The sequence below is a fragment of the Eriocheir sinensis genome, chromosome 47 (assembly GCF_024679095.1).
Source record: "Eriocheir sinensis breed Jianghai 21 chromosome 47, ASM2467909v1, whole genome shotgun sequence".
NCBI classification, from domain to species: Eukaryota; Metazoa; Arthropoda; class Malacostraca; order Decapoda; family Varunidae; genus Eriocheir; species Eriocheir sinensis.
This window is the reverse complement of record NC_066555.1, coordinates 2,527,542-2,549,119: the sequence shown is the minus strand read 5'-3', so window position 1 is coordinate 2,549,119 and position 21,578 is coordinate 2,527,542. Positions and strand designations below refer to the sequence as shown.

General features: G+C 42.6%; 1 protein-coding gene across 1 annotated transcript in view; it reads right to left on the bottom strand.

Moving 5' to 3' along the window:
• The window catches only part of LOC126981276 (uncharacterized), a 61,398-nt gene extending 40,054 nt beyond the window's left edge, over positions 1 to 21,344 (bottom strand). Inside the window, exons 1-4 of the mRNA XM_050832170.1 lie at positions 21,244 to 21,344; positions 17,626 to 17,761; positions 17,094 to 17,259; positions 16,521 to 16,679 (exon numbers count right to left, since the gene is read on the bottom strand). Coding sequence (XP_050688127.1) covers positions 16,521 to 16,679; positions 17,094 to 17,259; positions 17,626 to 17,748 — 448 coding nt within the window. The 5' untranslated portion in view covers positions 17,749 to 17,761; positions 21,244 to 21,344. The remainder of the gene's footprint in view (positions 1 to 16,520; positions 16,680 to 17,093; positions 17,260 to 17,625; positions 17,762 to 21,243) is intronic.
• Between the last annotated feature and the right edge of the window lie 234 nt (positions 21,345 to 21,578).

The following is a 21,578-nucleotide window of genomic DNA, read 5'->3' as shown; positions in this document are numbered from 1 at the left end:
ACATGTTTCCCTCTACCCCCCTACATCCCTATACCTTACTCTTTATCCTTCTATGTTTCTTTTCTTTCTTCAGTCTCTATAGTCTTCCAAACATGTTTCCCTCTACCCCCCTACATCCCTATACCTTACTCTTTATCCTCCTATGTTTCTTTTCTTTCTTCAATCTATATATTCTTCCAAAACATGTTTCCCTCTATCCCCAACATCACGATCTCTAACCATTTATTCTGTTTTTATTTTATTTTTTAAGTCATTTTATTTTTCCTTATAATGTTTCCCTCTTTCACTTTGCATCCCTATTCTATATCTTGTATTTTCCTCTATCCCTATACATCCCTATCTCCTAACTATTATTCTCCTTTCATGTTCCTTGCATATTTTTTTTTTCAGAACAGAGGGTTGAATAAAAATAAAAAGCCAGATAAGAATGATTCAAAAGAGAAGGCAAAAAATGGAACCGGAGAGAACAATAAAAACAGACAAAAAGAATTAAACACACACACACACACACACACACACACACACACACACACACACACACACGAGCAAACAAACATGCTTTTTTTTTCTCGAGCGGGCATTTTTTTCTCTTTTTTTTTGGGGGCCTTTGAGTTGCTTCCTTTACTATAAAAAAAATACCTAACCAAAACAAATGGATAAAAAATATAGCAAACATATGGATCTCTCTCTCTCTCTCTCTCTCTCTCTCTCTCTCTCTCTCTCTCTCTCTCTCTCTCTCTCTCTCTCTAATACCACCCCTTGCCGCCACGAATCGCACCTCATAACTCACAACTATTTCCTCATACCTCGCTTTTTCTCTAATATATCCCCTCCAACGACTCTCTCTCTCTCTCTCTCTCTCTCTCTCTCTCTCTCTCTCTCTCTCTCTCGAACATAAAATTTCTTCCCATTTTCTCCCTTTTTTCCTCCTCCTCCTCTCTCTCTCTCTCTCTCTCTCTCTCTCTCTCTCTCTCTCTCTCTCTCTCTCTCTCTCTCTCTCTCTCTCTCTCTCTCTCTCTCTCTTACGTACACACAAAAAACGAGAACAGAATTTACACAATCTTCATAAGTTGAGGAGGAGGAGGAGGAGGAGGAGGAGGAGGAGGAGGAGGAGGAGGAAGAGGAGGAGGAGGAGGAGAAAATAAAGAAGAAGAGGAAGAAGAAAAAGAAAAGAATATTACACGCAAGCTTGAGATGAAAAAGAAGAAATATGACAGGCAAGCGGAAGAAGGAAAAGAAGAGGAGGAGGAGGAGGAGGAGGAGGAGGAGGAGGAGGAGGAGAAGAAGAAGGAGGAAACAAGGATAGGGACGACGAGCAACATAATTTTCCTCCTCCCTTCATGTTTCCCTTCTTTCCTTCCCACTTTTTCTCTCCCTCCCTCCTTTCATTTTCTTTTTATCTTATCTGGCTTCCTTCGTTTATTTATCCTCTCTCTCTCTCTCTCTCTCTCTCTCTCTCTCTCTGCATCTATCTATCAATCCCTATCTATCTATTTTATTATTTTCTGGTCAATTTTTTTTTCTGATCCTTCTTTTGCATCCTCACCTATTCCTTCTATCCTTTCTTCTTTCCTTCCTTCCTTCCTTCCTCAATTCCCTTACCTCAATCCTTCCCCTCAGTCTTTCTTTTTCATTTCACTTCCTTCCACTTCATCATGTTCCATCTACTTCTCTTCCCTTCCCTTTTTTTTTCTCTCTCTCCGTTTCCTCCTCTTCCTCCCTTCCTTCCCTTAATCCCTCCACTCAAGTCATATCTCTTCCAAACTGTTCCCCCAAAGACCATATAATTGCAAAGAAATATACGGGGAGAGAGAGAGAGAGAGAGAGAGAGAGAGAGAGAGAGAGAGAGAGAGAGAGAGAGAGAGAGAGAGAGAGAGTAGATTGTTCCCACCCATCACCGTACACACACACACACACACACACACACACACACACACACACACACACACACACACACCTGAACAATATCCGGGGCAGGTGAATCAGGCCCAAGGGGGGAGGGGGAGGAGGGGGTAGAAGGGGAGGAGGAGGGAGGAGGGAGTGAAAGTGAAAAGAGCTTAATTCTACAAATAAATATTAACTTCCACGGAGCTGAGCGTGGTGGTCCAAGCTTTTTGTTCATCTTACTTAAAGCAAAACAAAAACACAAATAAGTAGTGTACTGTATTTGTTCTGATAAAGTAATATGTATGCTTATGTATGCATTTACGGATATGTATGTGTTTATGTATGTTGATATTCTTGTGTGTATGTTTATGCGTGTAAGTAGACATGTATTAATGAATGAGAGTATGTGTATGTAAACTAGGATGTTTATTAATGAATGTATAAAAAAGTACGAGAGAATGAAAATGAGGAAAGAATGGATAAAGGAAAATAAGAAAGCTGCCTTGTGTAGGTCATTAAGCCTCTTGCAGTCTCCCTATGTTCTTATGTTCTTATGTAAAAAAAAAAATCATGGAAAGTAAAGTTAGGTGGGGTTAGTTTCACAGGAGCCGCCTTGTTTTGACCTACCGGCCTCTTACAGACTCCTTGGGTTATATTTAAAACATTTCGTCCCTCAAGTTCACGTATTTGACAAGGCTTTCGTAGGAGTTTGCGGCATTTTCAGGGGCAATTTTATGATCCTGGTGGTAGTTTGATCCTTCTCCTGTAGCATGAGCCTAAAAAAAACACTCATTAGAATCCACTTGATCTCCTCTTTAGCCTTTCGAAATAGTTAATGTGAGAAGCGAAAATGTCTTATAATACCAGCTCTTGTGTTTTTATGTTCTTATGTAAGCATGTGATATGTATGCTAATATATACTGGAGGTTTTTTTTTTTACGTGTACGCCTATAGCGACGGTAGGCTTTTCTTGAGGGGCCTAGATGGTAGTCGGCCCCAGCCCTTCGTGGCGCAGGCAAGTGTTTATAGTGGCGCCATCTTCTCTTGGCTCATGCTGCCCCCCGGTATACATAATTCATACACATAGCAAGACATCATCCCATATTATTTTGTCTAGAGGCACATGCACAAATTGATAATAGAGACATTAATGACAGAACATCACTCAAAACACGTAAAAAATAATAAATATAAATGATAAAAAAATATACTATGAAACCCTCACTTCATTATTTTCATTTGAGCAAAGCAACGACAAAAAGGTGGCGTTCCTAACATTAATTTTACTACAAATATAAAAACCGCAATACAGTTAATGAGCGTAAGAGACAATGAGGGTAATCACCTCAATAAATAACAAAGTGAGCGGTCCAATAAACGGCCGGGACACCTGTTAATATAAGGGGAAGCGGAACACTTTTTGCAATGGATGATAAAACAGTTACGTAAAAATGTAATGAAGAAATAAATAAACTATATATTCCCGTTTTTTTTTTTTTTTGTCTAATAAAAAAAGACAAAAATCAATTAAGAGATAGAGGGAAAACATAAGAAAGAGATGACTAACTTTTTAAAATGTTGTCTAAATAAAAATACAAAAAAGATACTAAAAACAACCAAAAGAGAGGGAGATCGATTAATAGATAGATAGATAGGGAGAGAGAGAGAGAGAGAGAGAGAGAGAGAGAGAGAGAGAGAGAGAGAGAGAGAGAGAGAGAGAGAGAGAGAGAGAGAGAGAGAGAGAGAGAGAGAGAGAGAGAGAGAGAGATCCCCACTTCTTCCTAATTACACAATAATACATAAACACATTTAGTCTACAATTTAAAGAGGATAACGTCTGGAGAGGCAAGAAGGAAGAAGAGGAGGAGGAAGAGGAGGAGGAGGGGGAGGAGGAGGAGGAAGATCTGTATTCATTTTTTCTTCTTATTTTACTATCAACTTTTTTTTCTTAATATTTGTAAGCGCTCATTTAATACAAGCACATCAAAGGCTCAAAGTGTGTGTGTGTGTGTGTGTGTGTGTGTGTGTGTGTGTGTGTGTGTGTGTGTGTGCGTAAGTCAATTAGTCATGTTTACGCAATAATCTTCGCCTCATCACTGGAGTGTTTGTGTGTTTGTTTGTGTGTGTTTGTTTACCTGGCCGCGGCGGTGATTAAATAGAACGAGCACCTGTGTGCAGGTGAGTGGCTTTCTATATTTCTCCTTTTTTCTTTTTTTGTTCTTTTCCGATGCGTTCAGCTACTCTTGAAAACCTTAAGGGCAAAGAAGGGAAAAGGGGAAAGGAAGAGAAAACAAAATAAGAAGGGCAGAGAGAGAGAGAGAGAGAGAGAGAGAGAGAGAGAGAGAGAGAGAGAGAGAGAGAGAGAGAGAGAGAGAGAGAGTGTGTGTGTGTGTGTATGTAAGAATGGTAGTTTCCTCGCATCACCAAAGACAAAAAAATATAGAAACAAGAAAAAAAAAGTAAACCGCCAAAATTTCTTCAACAACATCATCATCATCATCATCACCATCAGTTGTAGAAGGGAACAACACGAACGCTCCCATCAACGCTAAAAGGAAGGGAAATGGAGGGACGGGAAGGTCTTTAGAGGCAAAGGAGGTGACTAAGATGAAGGGAAGGGAAGGAAGGAAGGGAAGGGATGGGGAGGGAAAGGGGAGACGGCATAAAGAAAAAGAAGAGAAGGGAGTGAAAAGTTAGAGAAGGAAAAGAAAGGGGAGGAGAACGGATAGGAAGGCGAGGGAAGTGAAAGGAACGGAAATGGAAAGGGAGGAAAGGGAAAGGAAGGGAAGGGAGTGAAAAGTTAGAAAGAAAGAAATGAGAAGGGAACAGAAAATGAAGAAAGGGAAAAGAAGGAAAAGGAGTAAAAAGACAGAACGAGGAAAAAGAAGGGAGGAGAAGGAAAAAATAAAGGATAGGGGAAGGAAATGGGGAAGGAAACAAGGCAAAAAAAGGGGTAGGGAGGAAAAGGGAAGGAGGGAGAGAGAGGGAGAGTAGGGAAGCGTGTGAGGGAGGTTTAAGAAAGTGGATGAAGAAAAGGTAGGGAGGGTAAGGAGGGAGGGAGGGAGGGAGGTAGTTAAAGGGAGGGAGAGGGGATAAAGAGGAAAGAAGGGAGGGAGGGAGGTAAGGAGGAGTTATGGGAAATAGGATAAGGAAGGAAGGAGTGAGGAAGGTCAACGAATGAAGGAGAGAGATAGTGGAAGGAAGGAAGGAAGGAAGGGAGATAGGAAGGAAGGAAGGAAGGGAGATAGGAAGGAAGGAAGGAAGGGAGATAGGAAGGAGGGAAGGAAGAAAGGAAGGAAGGAAAGGAGGAAGGAAGGGAGGGAGGGAGGAAGGAAGGAAGGAAGGAAGGAAGGAAGAGAGGAAGGAAGGAAAGGAGGAATGTAGGAAGAAAAAGAAAGCAAGAAAGGAAGAAGGAAAAATAAAGAAAATAAAGGAAATGAGAGGAAGGAAATGAAAGAAAATATGGAGAAGGAGGAAAAATGAAAGAAAAGGAGAAAAGAAAGGAAAGAAAGGAGGAAATAAAAGACAGGAAATAAATGAAGAAAAACATGAAGAAGGAAAACTGAAAAAAAGAAAGGAGGGAGGAATGAAAAGACGGAGGAGGAAAGAGGGAGAGAAAAGAAAGAAAAGGAAAAATGGAGAAAAGGAGGAAGATGATAGGGGAAAAAAGGGTTGGAGGGAGGAAGAAAGGAAGGAGAGAAAGGGAAGGAAAGAGAGGGAGGGAGGGATGGAGGGAAGGAAGGATGGAGGGAGGGAGGGAGGGAGAGGCAAGTGAGAGAACATAACGTGAGATGGAGTAGGGCGAGGATAAATAAGATTACGTAAGAGAGAGAGAGAGAGAGAGAGAGAGAGAGAGAGAGAGAGAGAGAGAGAGAGAGAGAGAGAGAGAGAGAGAGAGAGAGAGAGAGAGAGAATATTAACCACCACCACCACCATCACCACAGTTTTCCGAGATGGTTCATTAACGTAAAAGAGAAAAAGAGAAAAAAAAAGAGAAGGAAAAAAATAATAACTCACACCTTTAACCTCCTCCTCTTCCTCCTCCTCCTCCTCCTCTTCCCTCCTACCTCTCTATACACCCCTACCTTCTTCCCTGCTTCCCCCTTTCATCCACACCCACCTCCCCCGCCCCCTTCCCTTCGTGACCAAGTATCCTATAGGGAGCGCTGCCCCCCAAAACTGATCACTCCCCTTGATTGAACGATAAAATCAAGAGTCTAAATCCTTGCTAGACATGAGGGGAAAGAGGAAAGAGGAAGGAGGAAGAGGAAGGAGATGAACAGGCAGGAAGGAAGGGAGATTGTGATGGAGGGAGGGAGGGGAAAGAGGAGAGTAAGAGGAGGGGCAGAAAAAGAAAGAGGGAGGAAGGGGTTGAGAGATGGGAAGGGAGTTTGTAAGGAAAGGAGGAAGAGGAAAGAGAAAAGTAGAGAAGGAGGGAGGGAGAGATGAAGGCGGGAGAAAAAGATAAGAAGGAAGAGGTAAAAGAAGAAGTTGAAAAATGGGAAGGGAGTTTGAGAGGGAAGGAGAAAGAGAATAGAGGAGAGGAGATAAGAGGAAAAGGTAGAAAAAGAGGAAGAGGCAAGAAGGAATGGTTTGGAAGATGGAAAGGGAGTGAGGAGAAAGAGGAGAGATTAAGAGGAAGATAGGAAGACAAGAGGAAGAGATAAAAGGAAGAGGAAGAAAATGATAAAGAATGATTGAAAAAGGGTAGGAAAGGAGTGTGGGAAGCAGGGAAAGGAAAAAAAAAACGTAGGATGAAAGGAAAATAGGAAGGCTGAAAGAAATTATAAGAGGAGGAAGAGGAGGAGGAGGCGAAAAGAGGGATGGAGGAAGAGAGGTTTAAAAGGAAGGATTTAAAAGGGGGAAGGAGATTTAGAGAGGGGAAGGAGTTGCAGGAAGGGAAGAAGGGAAGGAGGAGAAAAAGGAAAGCAAAAAACAGGAGAATGAGGAAGAGGAAAGAGAAATAAGATAGTTAGAAGTTAGCGAAGAAGGGAAAGAGGGGAGAGAAAGAGGGAGACACTAGAAGAGAGGGAGAGAAAGGTAGGAGTAAAAAAAAAAATAGGAATGGAGGAAGACGGGAGGAGGAGGAGGAAAGAGGAGAGGAGTGAAGGGAAGGAAGAAAAGAGGGAGAGAAAGAAAGGAAGTGAGGAAGTTTGGAGAGAAAAAGAAAAGGAGATTAGTGAGGAAGTAATGAAATAGAGAAAAGAGGAGAGATAAAAAAAAGGAAGGGAGAAGAGGAGGGAAGAGAGTAAACGGGGATAAGGTAAATAATAGAGAAGGAGAAGGGGAGACAGGGAGGAGAGGCGAAGAGAAGAAGGGTAAGGGAGAGAGGAAGAGAAGGAGAAAACAGAAGAGAGAAACAAGAAATTTAAAAAAAGCGAAAAAAACAGAAAAAAAATATTGGAAAGAAGAAATTAAAAGAGAAGAAAAGGAAGAATATGAAAAGAGAAAGGAAGAAAAAGGATAAATAAGAAAAAAATGAGAAAAATATTGGAAAGAAGGAATTAAAGAAGAAAAAAGGAAGAGTAGGAAATGAGAAAGGAGGAAAAAGAGGATAAATAAGAAAAGAAAAGGGAGATGATGGAAGGGAAACGATGACTGACAGAAAAAAAATGCGTAGTGAAGGAATGAAAGAAAGGAGAAAGAAAGAGAGGAAAACGAAGAGGAAAAGAAGACGAGGAGAGGAAAAAAGAGACGAGAGGAGAGAAAAAGAGGATAAAGAAAAAAATTAAGTCGACAAAAAGAGGGAGAGAAAAAAAAAACGAAGGGAAAGGGAGAGAAAAAATATTAGAAAGCAGATGATGAAAGGAAGATAAGAAGGAAGGGAGACAATTGAAAAAAAAAAGCAAAAAAAGAAGAGGTGAGTGAAGGAAAGGAAGGAAAGAAGAAGAAAAAACAAAGAGGAGAGGAAGTTAAAATAAGGAGGAGGAAGAAGAGGAAGAGGAGGAGGAGAAGGGGGAGAAAGAGGAAATCAATTAATTGCAAGATAATATATACTGGAAGAAAGTTATTATGGAACGCTTAAAGAAGAATCGATTTACTGGAGAAGAAAGAGAGAGAGAGAGAACGTAAAATAGAAGGAAGGTAAAGGGAATCAATAACAAGAAATAGAAGCACAATATATAGAGTATAGATTTTTTTTTTATATCAGAGGACACGGCTCAGGGCAACAACAACAACAAAAAAAAAAAAAAAAAAAAAAAAAAACGCTACTCGCCGCTCCCATAAAAGATAAAAGTAAAAAGTAGCCAAAAGAGAGCAAAAATAATGAAAATAAACGAGAGAGAGCGAGAAAGAGAGAGAGAGAGAGAGAGAGAGAGAGAGAGAGAGAGAGAGAGAGAGAGAGAGAGAGAGAGAGAGAGAGAGAGAGAGAATGGTAGGAGTAAAACCAGAACTAAATTAATTACCTTTCTCCTTCCTCCTCCTCCTCCTCTTCGCCTCACCTGGTTACGCGCCTCCTACGCACAGGTGTGTAAATTAATTAAGGGAACGGACTCTTGTGTCACCTTGCTATCGAAACAGACGAGTATGACAACAACAACAACTATACATCACTATTTTTTTCTGTTGTTCCCACTACTACTACTACTACTACTACTACTACTACCACCACTACTATATCTTCTACTACAGCTGAAGGATTAAACCGCCGAGTAAGGGATTGGAACTGATTAATTATGGGACCCAACGCCACCCTACACGCCCCTTACCCTCCCTTCCGCGCCTCTACCCTTCTACACGTCTGATGAGGCCTCGGGTTGCTTTCCCTGTGAGTATTTTTATCCACCTGTGTCTGGTCTTAATATAGCTTTTACGGGTTATATGTTATGTAAGCTAAGGTAGGGTAAGGTAAGGTAAGGTAAGGTAAGGTGAGGTGAGGTGAGGTGAGGTAAGGTGAGGTTGGGTGAGGCTAGGTTAGGTTAGATGAGGCTAGGTTAGGATAGTTTAGGATAGGTAAGGTTAGTTTAAGCAAGGTAAGATCAGGTTAGGGTAGGTTAGATTGGATTAGCAAAATAAAGTGATATTAGGTTAGTTAAGGATAGGTAAGGTTAAATTAGGTTAGGTGAGATCAGGTAAGGTTAGGTTAGATTAGGTAAGCTAAATAAAGTGAGATTAGGTTAGGACAAGTTACATAGGGAGAGTTTAGGATAGGTAAGGTTAGGTTAGGGGTGAGATCAGGTTAGGTTAGGTTAGATTGGGTTAGCTAAATAAAGTGAGATTAGGTTAGCACAAGTTAGGTTACGTTAAATTAGGTTAAGTTTTATCTTGGTAACGTTGAGAAGTTGTTATTATTGTATGGAATTTATTCTTAGCATAGCGATTGTTGTGGAGGATATGGGAGCAGTATTAGATTAAGTGTAGGTGTGCTGAGAATGGGCTTCGCTGTAACGTAACAAGATTTCTCTGTGGCTTCATTACGTAACGATGGTATGAAGATCGGTTTATATTACGTGATTTGTTATGTATTTTCAGCATCTTAACTGTGTAGGTGGAGGTGAAATAGCTATACAGATTGTCAAGTTCATTTTGGCGTTGGCTCCCGCGGGTCTATTTCTCCCCTCTGCTCTACCACACAATCCCAACACCTATTTTGTCCTCTCATATGTTACCGATAGCTTACATATGAGAGGAAGAGACAGGTGTTGGGACTGTGTGGTAGAGCAGAGGGGAGGAAAGGACCCGCGGGAGCCTACGCCAGACCGGCCTCGGCATATTTGGAAGACTATAATCTGTGTGTAGGTTGTCTGTCTGTCTGTCTGAACGTATTTTTCTTACACAACAAGCTTCTCCTCCTCCTCTTCCTCGTCTTCTCCTTCCCTTTCTCTTTTCTTTCCTTTCAATCCCTTCCCTCCTTTCTTTTCTCCTGCATTTCCCTTTCCACCTCCTCCTCCTCCTCGTCTTCTCCTTCCCTTTCTCTTTTCTTTCCTTTCAATCCCTTCCCTCCTTTTTTTTTCCTGCATTTCCATTTCCCTTCCTCCTTTTCCCTTCACATCCCAATTCGTCTTCTTTTCCCTTCTCTTCCCGATCATACTCCTATTTAATTTTCCTGATTCTCCTCCTCCGTCTCCTCCTTTCCTTTCCCTCCCCTTCATTTCATTTTTCCCGACTTTCCTTTTCCTTTCCTCCTCTCCCCTTGTTTCTCTTTTCCCTCCATTCGTCTTCTTTTCTTCTTTTCCCATCTCTTCCTTTCATTTCCCAATCATTATTATTCTATCTAACTCTCCTCCTCCTCTTCCTTGTCTTCTCCTTTCCCATTTCTTTCCTTTCCTTACAATCCTTTCCTTTCCTTTAAATTGTTTCTCCCTTTCTTTTCAACTCTAGGTCTCCTCCTCCTCCACCTCCTCCTCCCGTGCCTCCCTCTCGCAGGCAATCTGTCGGGTCACTTCGCCCACCATTGTTGAAGGCCACAACGCGAAGAATGAAACGCCCAAACCCTCAATAGCTTCGTCCCACGCTTGGACAGACCGTGTGTGTCCATCGGCCGGCGAGACTCTGGACACTGCGAACGTCTTGGGTAGAGAGGGAGGAAGGATGGGAGGTAGGATGGATGGATGGGAGGAAGGATGGGAGGTAGGATGGATGGATGGGAGGAAGGAAAGAGGAAGGAGAGAGAGAGAGAGAGAGAGAGAGAGAGAGAGAGAGAGAGAGAGAGAGAGAGAGAGAGAGAGAGAGAGAGAGAGAGAGAGAGAGAGAGAGAGAGAGAGAGAGAGAGAGAGAGAGAGAGAGAGAGAGAGAGAGAGAGAGAGAGAGAGAGAGAGAGAGAGAGAGAGAGAGAGAGAGAGAGAGAGAGAGAGCGATAATCGAAAAAAAGCTTTGTAATAATATAGGAAGATGGAAGCAAGGATGGAAGGAAGGAATGGTGAGGATACAAGGAGGGTGTGGAAAAAATGAAATCAGAAAAGGATAAAAGGAAGAGAAAGAGAATGAGAAAATGGAATAAAGCACTGACATAGACAGTAACAGGGAAAAAGTACCCTAAAAAACAATCTAGACATAGGAATCAACAAGTGGCTGCCTGGCTGACCGAAATAAGCTTAACCCGTCCGCTGCGATTGGCACGGATTTCGCCTTCACTGGTAGCCTGGTCACATATGCTCCCAGGTCCTTCTGTGCCTCTGTGGTGGGTAGTGGAGTGTTTCCCATGTGGTATTGGTGTGCTGGATATCCCCTCCCAAGATGCATGACCGCACATTTTTCTTCACTTAATTGGAGCAGCCACTTTTTGTTCCACTTCTGTAGCTTGGTAATGTCTTCTTGTAGGAAATCCGCATCCAAGGGGTTAAACATTAGAAAGAGATTTAACAAGTATAATCACTTGGGCAGAGGACAGAAAGCTTATTGTCTCCTCTTCTGCATCATCTAAAAACGTCTCTATAGATTGTTCCTGGCGTGTTTATAACCCCTTAACATTATACAAAGAAGCCAGACTCAACACTACCTAATACCTTGTTTATGAGACTTAGCAGGAGCGTGTTGTCTCCTCTACTACATCAGCATAAAACGTCTCTATAGATTATTCCTGACGTGTTTGTGACCCCCTTAACATTATACAAAGAAACCACACTCATCGCTAACTAATACCTTGTTATGAGACTTAGCAAGATCGTATAGTTTCCTCTCCAACAGCAGCAAAAGGCGTCTCAGTGGTGTGGCTCCGTCGTGTTTGTGACCCGCTTAACAATTATTACAGAGACCAGACTCCACCCTAGCTACACCCTATGTTCACGATACTAAGCAAGACCCTTTGATGTTTTAAGTATTGTTCGGACGTGGATGGGTGTTTACCGCGTCCTGAGCATAACCACGGCTGACCTACCCACGTAAATATACCCGTGGGGAGTGGGTGGAGGCGAGGAAGAGAAGGAGGATGGAGAGGATGAAAAAGTGGAGGTGAGGTGAGAAGGAAGGAGATAAAGGAGGAAGGAAGGAAAAAAGGAAACTGGAGGTGAGGAAAAAAAGGTTGGAAACGAGGAAAAGGAAGTTGGAGGAGAGAAACAGAAGGGTAAAGGTTTAAGTGATGAAGATGGGGAGATGGAGGTGGTGAAGAGGTGGAAATGGAGATGGAGATGAAGGGGGAGGTGGAGAAGAAGGGTTAAGGTGAGGAAAAGAGGGTTAGTTGTGAGAAGGGTAATACAAATTTGCCTCTGAAATAAATACAGGATAGTTTCAGCGCAACGCCCACCACCTCTGCCCGGGAAACAAGTACTGAACAGGAAGACCCTTTGATGTTTCCACTACTTATAATCAGAGAGAAATTAGCGGCAAAAGATAACGAGATGAGACTTGGGAGATGAAAAGTATTACTGGTGTCACGGCTACAAAATAAAAAGAAAAAAGAAAACGATCAAAACACACATCTGACTTTTCTTTTCTTTTTTTGTTTATATTCAAGGCTCTCTTTCATGTTTTGTTCGTCTTTGGTTGTCGAGTAAAAACAAGTGATAATGATGATTTTGTTGAGAGACAGAGACGGAAGAGGAGGAGGAGCAGGAGGAGGAGGAAGGCTTTCATGCTGTTATATCTGTGAGTAAGGATGTGAGGTGAGGTGAAGTGAGGTGAGGTGAGGTAGGTACAAGAACGCTTCAGTTACTCCTCCCAAACAATCAGTGAATAGAAAACGAGAGTCACGCGCGTCGGCACAAACAAACAAGGAAAACCGGAAGACACGATGGAGAGAGAGAGAGAAAAAAAAAAAAAACGCACTGAATGAATACAAAATAAATAAATAAAAAGAAAGGTAAGAGAAAAATATATGAAAAAATAGTTATCAAAGGTCTTTCTCGCGTCTCAAAGATGATTAACGCAGATGCTTCACTTGTTACAGAAAAGTCAGAGAAAAGATAAAAAGAAAAATAAGAGGAAAAATAAAATTAAAAAAAATCAAGAGGATGGATCTTCAAGCACTCCATGAAGTATGTTTCGAAAGTGTTACAAGATTATTGGAGGTGATTATAATTCTCTCTCTCTCTCTCTCTCTCTCTCTCTCTCTCTCTCTCTCTCTCTCTCTCTCTCTCTCTCTCTCTCCGTCCCTACCACCACCATCACCACTCCCTGACAACAACAAACAGCAAAACAACAAACAACAACAATAACAAAAACACTCTTTATACATGAACATAAGAGGATTGACCATGCGCATATATACATCACATTTACCTCCTCCTCTTCTTCCTCCTCCTCCTGAGATACATAATGCAATCCCGTTCAGGTCAGCGGCTCGAAAGTTCAAAGGGCGCGTGTTTCGAAAGGAATCCCCGAGTTCTGGTCTGCTGGAGGAGGAGGAGGAGGAGGAGGCTGTTTTTCGCCTTGTAGATGAGCACTGGTGTGTGTGTGTGTGTGTGTGTGTGTGTGATAGAAGGGCGGAGTAGTTAGTGGTGGTAGTAGCAGTAGTAGTAGTAGTAGTAGTAGTAGTAGTAGTAGTAGTAGTACTCTCTCTCTCTCTCTCTCTCTCTCTCTCTCTCCCACTGGTGACTCTATTTACCTCAAGATTACACAGGACGCGACGCTTCATTAACTTGATCGAAAATTAATCAAGTCGGCCCGCGCGCACACACACACACACACACACACACACACACACACACACACGAGCCCCCTACCCCCCCCCTCACACACACACCTAGTTTTTTTTCTTTTATATATTTCCTCTTCCTCTTCCTCTTCCACATTTTAACACCTCGCTCCCTCTTCCTCATTAAGCTTCAAGAGTCTTCAAGCCCTCCCTCGCAATTACTGTCCCTCCTCCTCCTCCTCTTCTCCCTCCCTTTTAAATCATTCTCCTTACCCCCCCTTCCACCTTCACCCCATCCTCCACCCTTGCACCAATCACCTTCACTTTTTATTTTTTTTCCCACCCAGCCTCACCTTACCTTACCTTCCTTCCTTACCTGTCCTGCTCTGCCCTTTCACTTTCCATTACCTGTTCATCCGTCCCCTTCCACCCTCTACCCCCCTTTTAAATTTACCCCTGTTCCACAAAATCACCTCCCTGTATCTTCTCCACTAAGCCACACCCTACACACGGCCTTGTATGTCCTTCCCTCCTACCCACTCACCCAATAGTGTCACACCCTTCTCCCTCCCTCCTCTCATGCACACTAACTTAGCCACACTTAATCCTCTACCTATGACAGTTTTATTTAGCCACATTTCTTCCTTTTAACCCGGTAGCAGCAATGGGCCAAATTTTTGCCATGATATAACCCCACAAAATAGATGATGCATAAACTGATCACAAATGCGTTGATATATATTATGAAATGGTTTGTGTGAGTGATGATTTTTTTCTCATTTTTCTCGGTTAGAGGGACCATTAAGAAACATGATCCCCGCAGCTACCGGGTTAATGTATCCTGACCACATGTTTTTATTCTTATCTTCTTTTTAAAAACAAACTTCTCCACGCACACCACCTCAGTCACATCCTTCCGCTACCCTATGAGAGTTACAGGAGCCACATTCTTGCCTTTCAATACATCCTTGCCACATCTATATTTCATTGTGCACTCTATCACAGACGCCACATCCTTCCTTTACCTTCCACACTCTCGCCTCTCAATATATCCTGACCACATTTTCATTTCATTATTCCTTCTAAAAACAAACTTCCAAGTCCTCACTATCGTAGCCACATCTTTGATCTACCTATTACAGCTTTTTCAGCCACATTCTTGCCCTTCAATATATTCAAAACGTATCTTTATTTCAATCATCTGTTTAAAACCATCCTCCTTCGTGCACACAACTGCAAAAGCCACATACTGCCTCTACCTATCAATTTTTTTTTTAGACAAATTCTTACGTTTTAACATATCCTGACCACATATTTATTCTAATCTTCCTTTTAAAAGCATACTTCATCATGCACATAATTGGGGTAGCCACATCTTTCATCTATCTGTAACACTTTTTTTTTTGCCACACTCCTTTTTAACCCGCGACGGGCCAAATTTGTGGCTCTACCGTGTACCAGCGATGGGCCAAATTTGTGGCTTTACCGTGTACCAGCGATGGGCCAAATTTGTGGCTTTACCGTGTACCAGCGATGGGCCAAATTTGTGGCTTTACCGTGTACCAGCGATGGGCCAAATTTGTGGCTTTACCGTGTACCAGCGATGGGCCAAATTTGTGGCTTTACCGTGTACCAGCGATGGGCCAAATTTTTGCCATGATATATACCGCCAAAAATAGATGATGCATAAACTGATCACAAATGCGTTGATATATATTATGAAATGGTTTGCGTGAGGGGTGATTTTTTCTCATTTTTCTCGCTTAGAGGGACCATTAAGAAACATGATCCCCGCAGCTACCGGGTTAATGTATCCTGACCTCATCTTTATGGATACACATTTCAGTCCCCTTTTTTTTTCATGTTGTTTGGGAGTATCAAGACACCTCGCTAATAAAACCTGAACCTCTCTTTTGGCCACTCAATCTCTTATTTTAACAGGAGGAATGCTTAGCAGGCTTCGTTTTCTTTCTTTCTTTCTTTTTTTTTCTGCCCCTAAGCTGCTTTTGTAACCATATAAAAAGATAGCCTCTCGTCATAGCCAGAGCACATCTTTTTTCTAATCTTCCTCTCAATCCATTTGTGGCTTCATCTTCTTTCACACAGCCTGAAGAACGACATACTCAGAGAACAACACACAACAACAACAGCAACAGCACAATCGGTCTAGGTCTCTGAGAATTATGAGACCAAACCCTCATCCTCAATCACTTTAACCATCATCTTTTTGTGTGCAAATTACTTTACTTTCCCATCAAGTATTTTCTCACTCATTACCACATCTTCTAGTAAACACTGTAACCTAGTAGTTGTTTTGTGATTTTTGTTAGTGATTAATTAACACTACGAGTAAGAACGAGCGGCAGATGTCAGGAGGCTGTCAACGCTGCAATAGTTAGCGTTGCCCGGACTCGTCTACATGTGTAAGTAGCTTGGAGTCCCCCCCGCCACCAGCTATTGCTTTGGTAAGTGTTACCTGATAATGCTGTTTGGGTTAACACAGATGATGGAAATGTAAAGAAAAAAAAGGTTGTTTTATATATTCCCCGGTGAACCACTAAAGATGATTAATCTGTGCCACCAATGAGCTGGAGCTGACAAACAGGGCCCGTCACGAAGTCCTACCAACACTATAGGATGGCAAATACAAAAAATACATAAAAATATATATAAAAACAATACAAAAGACCTGGCTTTGACTGTCCTTTACACTACACTGAGAGACATCAGATGACGAGCACCATGAAATGTGTACTCTGTTAACACCTACCTAATCCCTCCCCAGGGGCACTGGATAAACACACTGACGTAAGTCCTCTGAAGAATGTGTTGCTGGTCACCAAAACTTGTTAAAAATAGACCTTCATCAACCAATGTGGGTTTACCTCATCAAACAGGGAGTTTGTGACACTGCATTCCAGTAGAATTCCTGTTTTGTACTCCTGAGGGGTGCATGGACCTCATTTGAGGATGCCTGATATATAGATTGGAAAGGATATTCTTTTCAGTAGGAGGAGGAGGCAGACTATAGGCTGAGAGAAATAAGAAAGGAATAAGAAAGAAAACACGCTCCATGCGTCACGGCACTACCAGGAAACACTCAGAGAAAAGGAACACTCACCCATGACGCCGTACTGCTGGGGTGTGAGGGGGTTGCCGTTCCCACCCTGCGGCCCCAGGGTGGAGGCCACGCTGGTGCGGTCGCTGGAGATGGAGCTGTGGCGGTGGTGCACGGAGCGGTGGAAGCCGGGAGACACGTTGCCCCCGACACTGTGGATCTCTGCGGGGGAGGGGGGGAGGACGGTGAGTGTGTTAGCTTGGTGATGGAAGTGGTTGACATGTTACTGCTTGCATTATGGAGGATTGTGATGGTGCAGGCGATGAGAATGGTGATTGTCAGGGTGAAAATAGCAATGGTAGCTGCAAAAGTCCTGTATACTCCTCAAAGCTTGAACTGTTTGGCAAACTCGTCTGAGAGGATACAATGCAAGATGATTCAATATCTCATCAATTAGACTGCAGCCACAGTAAATAGAAGCTCTCAGTCTGGTACAAACAGGTGTGTGGGTGTGGGTGGCTCAGGCAGACCCATACAAAGTAAGCCACACTAAATACACACACACCCAGTCTGGTCCAAACAGGTGCGTGTGTTGGGTTCAGGAAGGCATACGATCGCATACAATCACACACTCACCTCCTGAGGGGCTGCGGATGGTGATGGGCTTCACCTTGCGGTGGCCCCGCGGGTCATCAGGGTTGTGCAGCGCAGACTTCCTGGGTGTGCGGCGCTTCCTCCGCCTCAAGTAGCGCGCCACCAGTGCCACCAGGGCCAGGCCGGTCCCCACGCTGAGGATGACAACCTGCAACACACGGCCGTATCTTAGTCCCACACTTCCACTGCCTTGCAATACAGATACACTCATGTGTAGCAGCCCTGGACACTTTATAAATGATTTGACAGAATATTTATGGTGCAAAATATGTAAATGAACAACTACATATATATTCTTGATTGATAAAAACTTAAGAAGCACCATTCCCTGTCTCACTCATTCCTTCCTGTATCATACATGACACTTATATTTACTAACACACTTGCAAGGTTGAGTGCATCCACGCCACCATGTACACACACACACACACACACACACACACACGTACATAAAGAGCATGCACACATTCACAAGCATAATTAGAGCAATAAATATCCACGAACTACACCCTACCTTCTGAGGCCTGGTCATGTTCCTGACGGCCTCCCTCAGACCGGTGGAGAAGCCGAGGCTGGAGATGAGGGGCACCCTGACCAGGGGCCGCTGCACCACGGGCACCAGGTGAATTTCTTCCATGGCTTGCTAAAGTCTGAGGAGGTAAAATTAATTACTACCGTACTACTGTTTTTATTAAGATATGGTGAGGATGCCACAACAGGCACTGACATGTACAAAATATTCATGACATCCATAAGAACAATTAGCTGTATATATAACCATTTATGAAAATAAGAAATCAGTAAAGTACTATCTGTTCAACTTCAAGTTTGATCAGCTGCACTGCACAGTATCATTCTCACACACTGTGTGCCTCAGGCTGAGGGCAGGATTACTCTTCACTCACATCCTCTTACATTACTTTTGATACTCATTTTGAAGTATATGGTACAGTTTTGGTCTCCCCACCATGTAATGGACATTGCTTGATTAGAAAATGTTTCACAGAGAGCAACCAAAATGATCTCTTCCCTACGCAATGAACCTTACGAGGATTTGCTGCTATGTATTAAGACGTTCTGTATTGAGAAACACCGCCACTGAGAGAAACTGATCAAATGTTTGAAAATAATTGATGACTTGAGGAATGTGGAAGAAACCAAATTGTTTATAATTGATGACATGTCACAGACAATGAATAATGACAAAATTTAAATGTGAACAAATAAATTCAGACTGAATCAAATCCTTTTCACCAACACTGTTGAACCAGAGTGGAATAGGCTCCCAACTCAAGGGGTTCAATGTAACACAATTGATACACTTAAAAGCAAGTTGGACAACCACTTCTTCCACTTTACTATTTGTTAAAGTAAAAATGCAATGCCTTAATGGATGCTTGATGTCACTTCACTTAGGTCTGAGGACAGACCACCTAGAGTTGATTTTTTTAATCGAGGCGAAAATGCACTTGCCTGTAAAGGTGCTCTCTTTACTTGCAAGGTTTGCCACTGGCTGATTGGTTGAATATATGATGTCAGAATACCAAAATTGTATTTAAAATAGTTGCCAAGTGCTGTGAAGTGAAGTATATTTACTACCTAACCTAATATTCTCTAAACTCATTATCAATTTGGATTGACCTAGCATATATCAGAGGGAGAAACTTAAATTAGTAAATATTTTTTTATTCACATTACCTGAAAATTATTTCAAATACATTGAAGGATTTTTGCCTCAATTGAAAAAATATAGAAGTCTGAACCAAAGAGTCTGTATGGTTTGAACTTGTATTTATATCAAGCCCCTCTGGTCACCCACAGAAGCACTCATGGTCTACACCTGACCACCTCCCAAACGCTCTCCGTAGCATTGTACCAAATAAGAACATGATGAATTCACAAACAAGTACGGTAACCGGAGGTGGGTGCATGTGCTATAGCTGCCCAAGGCTGTGGTGCTCATCTCCAAACCGATGGCCCTTTGAGGTTGTGGTAGGTAAGTACCAATTACCACAGGACACGGGACTATATGAAATTTTGGATTACCACAGTTTACCTTCCCCAGGTACCCATTTACTGACCAGCCCAAAAGGGAGGATGAACAACTGAGTGAACTACACGCTGACTGCCTAGGCCAGGATTCAAACCCAGGCAAGCTGACCACTGCTCCACGGAGTCACATATATATTTTCAACAGTCATTGCATGCAGGGATACACAATATTGCATTTAAAGTATTTTAGCCATAGTCTGGTCACGAGGATTATAGCCTACCCAATGCCTACTCCCTCCTGTCACACAGTTCATAATAATATATCACTTTTTTTTTTGTTCTGCCTAAACTACCAGTAGACATTATGGGCTGGTCGGTCCCAGATTGTAATGGCGCAGGCAAGTGTTTTATAATGGCTCCATTTTGCTTGACTAATGCAGCAGCCTGGAACTCATCTTTGATCCTCTTTAAAGAGTTTATCCGACGTCCAGGTTGATAGGTGGTCTTGAAAACAACATGTGGGTAGTGTTAGGCCACTCGGCGATGACAAAAAAATGTCAACTTATAACGGCAAACCTTGAACCCAGGTCCCCCAGTACACCACTCCCGCATGCTGATCACTCAGCCACGGCCTCCCCAAATAAAGTTAAATACATTATTCTGTGTAGCTATCCCTGTATACAGTGATTGAAGAACATTTCTTTTGGTGGCCTTGCTTATAGCTATAACAATACTCTGTCTGGAGGAACAAGGCTTAGAGCCTTAGTAATTGTGTGGTTTAGCTTCCTCACCTCAAAATACCATACACACCTTTGTATTGTGGTTGATAGGTGAAAAATGCATGCCCTTTAACTTTAATGTGAAGGCACACATTGTTAGAAATCAACCTATCCTAAGCAAACCTAATACAGCCATGCCAGTGTCGCTGATGCACAGGAGAGAGTCAGAGCGGCAGTCAAGGTCAACAGTACAGTGACTAGGTTTGGTTATGCTAGGTCTGCTTAGGTGAAAATAGTTTCTAACAAAGTGTATTTTTGCCCATTTGTCATAATATATAGGTGTGTACAGTATTTTGAAATGATTGTTTGGGATGCAGTACTAATGAGGGGTTCCTCATAAGGTTTTCAACATGTCAGTCATAATCATTCTTAACAGAGTTAATGTTGGCACTGTTGATGACCCCTTCCAGCAGTTTATTCCAGGGGTTCACAATTCTTGAGGAGAAAACATATTTCTCTCATGGGTGCGATGTCTTGGTTTGAGTAGTTTCAGTGCACGGCCGCTGGTCAGGAGGCGTGCATGTCTGGGAGCGAGTCCGAGAACATCTATGCTGCCCTGTACCCTGTCAAGCCCTTTGAGTATTGCAAAGAATACAACATTACAAACATGCGCTTCGAGGATCATTTTTTCAGCGCTAACATCATTATACTGTTGACGGCCCTGCAGAGCACTACACTACTGGTGGATCGGGGCCTGAAACCTCATCAACAGTAAGTGGTAAGGACCTCAATCATGTCCCCCCTGATCCTCTCCTCCAGTGTGGTGAGATTCAGTATGGAGAGTCTGTCCTTATAATGCAGGTGGGCCAGTATGGGTTTCCTCTGTGCCCTCTCCAGCTTGTCAGTGTCTTGTAAGGTGTCTTCTTCTTCTTCTTCTTTTTCTTCTCTGCCTTAATCCCTACTGGGGTCGGCCACTCTTGTATGTTGTCGCCAGTATCTTCTGTCCGCTGCATCCACTTCCTCCAGACCGAGCTGCCTCAAATCTCTCTCAATTCCGTCCCTCCACCAAAATCTTTGTCTTCCTTTCGATCTACTCCCCTCCACCTGTCTCCTCCATGTCTTGTCTGGTGTGAGGGGAGCTGAACTACACATTTACCAAGCCTGCATAGCCTGGGACGGGGTGGAAAGAGGCCGGTGAAGGTATAAAGGGGAGGACGAGAGCATGCCCACTCATTGCTATTAGTACTGTTCATAAGGGAGAGACTATACAATGATATATAAGGAGAAAGTTCATCAATGACAGGGCCAGAGAGGGGAGGACAACCTTGCCTCAGCTGCCTTTCCCTGGCCTGTACAGCATAAACCTCCCAGTAAACCTCTGAACCACCTCCAGTTAAGCACCCTGGCGGCCTCCCCCTCACCTGTAATCCCGAGGAGGCAGTACAATTTAATAATGAAGGTCAGTTTTCAAAAGCCGAGCACCGCCACCACGATCTCAAGGGACACTGACTATAAATGTTTTGATTCATCAGAAGCACTTTTCTTTTTTTTTTTTACTCTATGAACACATATTCATGTAAGGTGAGTTTTGTATTTAGTTATTTTTAGCGTGATAAGGGACATAACTGCAATCACCTAACACTAAGGTAAATAGATCCCTGTACGGCCTCCTCTGTAAATACACAAGCCTGCCCTAAAAAACGGGACCGACATCATAGAAAACGAGATTGAATGGTTAACTTAGAAAAGGTTAGAT